The 4,311-nt window shown below is 44.2% G+C and overlaps 1 protein-coding gene across 1 annotated transcript; it reads right to left on the reverse strand.

Moving 5' to 3' along the window:
- Window positions 1–727: 727 nt before the first annotated feature.
- Window positions 728–2,896, reverse strand: hoxd10a (homeobox D10a). The gene is made up of 2 exons (XM_041951051.1): window positions 2,149–2,896; window positions 728–1,334 (listed from the first exon to the last, which is right to left on the reverse strand). The coding sequence occupies exons 1-2, from the start codon at window positions 2,894–2,896 to the stop codon at window positions 1,060–1,062; spliced, it is 1,023 nt and encodes a 340-aa protein (XP_041806985.1). The 3' UTR covers window positions 728–1,059.
- Window positions 2,897–4,311: the final 1,415 nt, after the last annotated feature.

Consider the following 4,311-nt stretch of genomic DNA (forward strand, 5'->3'; position numbering starts at 1 on the left):
CGTCTTAGTGCGTAAAGACGATTCGTTTAGTCACAAACAGGCCTGAAAATAAACATGTTTATTGGATTAAACCCCTCACTGCTCTGTTTGCGCCTCTGCTGCACACTTTGCACAAACAGAAACGGCAGAGGAGACTGGAACATTGTTGACATCTTTACACTGTTTTCTGTGCGTAATTTCACCAACATTAGTCTGTAGGTTTCCGTTCGTCTTCACCGAGCTGGATCATATTTGAACGCTTGTAATCATGGTTTAAGTGGTATAACTGCTGGTACTTTATAATATCTTCAAGTTTTTAAGCCTGTGGGCTCGTCAGATGAGTTTAGAACATATTTGTAGATTTACAGAAATTAGTAACATATGTTGGGATCATCTTTGGAATACCGTTTCCTCTGTTGCAGCAAAGAGCAATAGGCGCGTTTATAACTTACTATTACAATTTTACTTTTTTCTCCTCCTCGTCAGAAAATAGTCCCTGCGTCAACGCGGCAAACAAAGCAGATTTGTTGAAACTGATGTAACAATGAGGCTGCCGAGAGCTTTGCAGACAAGAGACCTTGATGGTACGAACAAATACAAACCATTTTTTTTTTTGACAATTTATTGCAAGATACATGCCACAAACATGCAATAAATTCACAGACTGACATTGTGTCCCGTCACTTTAAAGGCTCGTAGAAACATTTCACTATTGAGCAAATGGCTTGCACTTACTGGAAATTAAATGCTGCGCTACACGACAAAAAAAATGTGCTTTCATGACTGAAACAGAGCAACTCTTTCCGAACAGCTCGCCATCGCCACCCAATAGAATATCCACGTCCACTGGCAGAAGGAAGAAATGTACTTCTCCAATAATTTAAGACTAAAAAGTGTCACCCTGTGATGAAATAAAACAAATTACACGACGCCACACAAAGTACTAAAATTGGCATATATATAATCACAGTTTCGTTGAAATTGAAGATAAACGTTCAATGCCACTACAGCATCAAACTGAGTATGAGAGAGAGAGAGAGAGAGAGGAGGGGGGACTGCTAACCACAAATACATGCAAGCTCACGAAAAGGTGAGATTTGAGGTCAGTTCACGGATGCGGTTTTCCCTGCTCATTTTCTTCAGTTTCATCCTGCGGTTCTGAAACCAGATCTTGACCTGCCTATCGGTCAGGTTGACGCTCCGGCTGATCTCTAGGCGGCGCTCTCGGGTCAGATACATATTGAACAGAAACTCCTTTTCCAACTCCAAGGTCTGGTGCTTCGTGTAGGGGCATCTTTTCTTTCTCCCACTTTTTGCAGTCAACCAGTTGCTCGTTGGCGGGTCACTCTTGCAGTCTGCAAAGATTCAGATGAGACACACACACTGATTTTTGTTTTAAAGCGCTGCCGCGGTGCGTTTCAGCTTGAGGAAAGTCTCACCTGCTGATTTGGATTTCACCTCTGGGAAATAACACGCAATATAAATGTTTTCCCAGGATAGATGAAGATGCAGGGGGTGTTATTAGTCACGTACATGCCACCGCTAATGAAATAGAAATGAAACGAAACCCCAGCTGATCAAACCGCACACCAGGAACACATCTTTATGCAGCTTGACACATTATCTCCCCCAAAAAATCTATTAATTTCATTTAAAATGCTTTTAACAGGCAACATTTGATTAAATAACTGTGAAATTATCAACTTTTATTTGAATCTTAAATGCAGTGATTTTGTTATGTTGCGGCGTTATAGATGCAGACAAAAGGGGTGCATTTGCAGCATTGCACAGCTGCAAATGCACCCATTTGTGAAGATCCTGGAGTGATTAAATTTTGCACTTCTGCAGCAAATCACAGCAGCTGCTCACGTTCAATTTTAAATGTCAGAAACCTGTGCAATGTGGCCAAATATAAAGCAACAGACTGTGGCAAGGTTTTTCTAGCATTGCATATTATTTGAATTTAAATAGCTGATTGCAGAGATGGACACAGTCTGCATGCTGCATGGTAAATCCATTCTCTGTTGCCTATTACTGCAACCTGAGAAAGACTCTCATTAAACATTACGACTTTAGGGTTGTTTGTGTTTTATACTTGGTTTTATGATGCTGGAGCCTTCTCAGCACTGCAGAGCCGCGAGATAAAAGCTTTCATTGTAGCCAACCCACCTTTCCCTTCCTTCTGTAGCAGCTCGGGACTGGACACAGACGCTTCCATGGGGCAGCTTTTCTCCCCGGAGCCGGACTTGGGATCCGGGCTTTCCGCGGGAGCCGGCGTCCTTGAGGTCTCGGGGTTTTGCGGGGCGTCCTCACTTTTCTTTTCCGCCTCTGCGAAATTAGAAGGCGCCGAGGAGGACTGCGGCTTCGGGGTGACCCGGCTGAGTTGCATCAGCGTTGGGTTTGGACTCGGCGGCTCATGGCAGTAGTTTTCCTGATGCTTCCCATTCGCATAAGTTTGGCTCAGTCTGAAATAGCCCGGAACCGGGATCTCGGGACCATCGACGGGACAAGACTCGGGAATAACGTTAGAATAAGCGGGGACCTCTGGCGAGCTGACTTTTTGCACTCTCTTATCGGAGTACATGCAGCAGTTACTCTCCTCCTTTATGCTCTGTGAAAATGTACAGTTTGACATCTGACTGGACGACTCTACTCTGCAGGGTCTACTCGGATCAGTCCAGTTATCTATTTGAGGTATGTACGAGTGGACATTCATGCCCATATTTTGGTGGCTGACCTCCCCTCTTTTGCCGAAAGACGGCAGGAGTCCACAGGTTTGCATTCCGTAAGTTCCCATGTCTGAGCCGGACGGCATGTACATGTTGCTGTTGGAGTAAAAGCTGTCCGTCCTGCAGGCACCAATTAACGAGTCCACTAAAAATGAGTTTGCCGCAGGAGAGCTACTGGGAAAGGACATTTTGGGGGCTTAAGTTCTTTAGAGGAGAGAGATGTCCTTTGTAAGCTGACATATCTAGGAAAAACAATCCCCGTGTAAGTCAGGATGCCTCCGGACCACATGACAAGCCCACCAATGAGATTTGAAAATGGCCTTGAGACGCAGCCTCCTCAGCGCCTCGCACGCGCTCGTGCTGCGGGCGCAGACGTGGTCAACAGCGACACCTACAACACGGACTTGAAATTGGTTCGCAGGCGGAGCAGGAGCATCGCGAGAGGCTGTGCAACTAAACTGAAGCGATCACACGTCAAAAAAAAGAAAGAAAGAAAAAGAAAAAGACGGTTTGACTGACATAAGAAAAAAAGTTTTCAAGGTGTGAGATGATTCGAAGTGTGTGCGTGTGTGTGTGTGTGTGTGTGTGTGTGTGTGTGTGTGCGTGCGTGCGTGTGTATGTGTGTGTGTGTGTGTGTGTGTGTGTGTGTGTGTGTGTGTGTGTGTGTGTGTGTGTATAAAATGCTGCCTACATGGCGCATAGGCGACAACTGCAGCCTGCTCTGTTTGAAAGAATGTAACCACCTCCACTGAATTTAAGGTGTTTTTTTTCGTTTCCTTTCACATGACTCCGAGCCCGCCAGGGACAGAGCTCACGCTAGCTCTATTTGCACATATTTACTGTCTCGAATACATTTGAATTAACGTTACAAAGACAAATAAAGATGATAAATTGTGAATATACTGTTTGCTCCGTCGGTGTTTCATTTGTTCAGGGTTTGTAGGTTTATTTTACTTTTCTGCATTGCATTTTGTAACGAAGCTGCGCCAGATTCATCATAAAGACGGCGGCCACTTAGATTTCATGCATGATGTCAGTATTAGAATTAGGAATAAGGGAAGATGTGGCTCCACCAGTCACACGTTTAAATTTAGCTACTGGAAGCTCTGTGTGCACGAAGGTCAGCACTATAGTCCTGCAAGGCTTTGCCAGGTTTTACTTTTCAAATAAGTCCACTGAAGACGGATAGAAAATTCTTTATTATCTGCACAGATTATTAAACACAATATCTTTGTTTGCATTTCGTCGCAGGTATGTCCGATGTTCAAATGCAAAGTTGCAAATAAAACCCCTGCGGGAGGCGGCGGTGTGCACTGTCTGGGGATTATTTTGCTCAGGGCTCCATTGTTGTTGTCTGCAAGGAAGGCAAGTGTGCCTGCTCAGATGAGGGGAAAAAATAAAAACACTGCAACTGAAAGGAGACATCGACCAAAAATCAGAAGTCAGGCCACAGTAATTGCAATGATCCTACTGGTCTTTGAAAATAAAGAACAAATAATTATATCTTTGGTTTTTATGCACCAAGCTTTAAATAATCAAACAACTTATTTGAGAGGGTCGTCTGCTCTGTCTTCGAGGCTGTAAGATATTTACAGAGCGTTGT

The sequence above is a fragment of the Chelmon rostratus genome, chromosome 13 (genome assembly GCF_017976325.1).
Source record: "Chelmon rostratus isolate fCheRos1 chromosome 13, fCheRos1.pri, whole genome shotgun sequence".
NCBI lineage: Eukaryota > Metazoa > Chordata > Actinopteri > Chaetodontiformes > Chaetodontidae > Chelmon > Chelmon rostratus.

Coding starts and splice junctions, on each gene's coding strand:
- hoxd10a (XM_041951051.1), bottom strand. CDS start 2,896: ATGTCCTTTCCCAGTAGCTCTCCTGCGGCAAACTCATTTTTAGTGGAC. Junction 1,335..2,148: donor GCTACAGAAGGAAGGGAAAG/GTGGGTTGGCTA, acceptor GAATCTTTGCAG/ACTGCAAGAGTGACCCGCCA.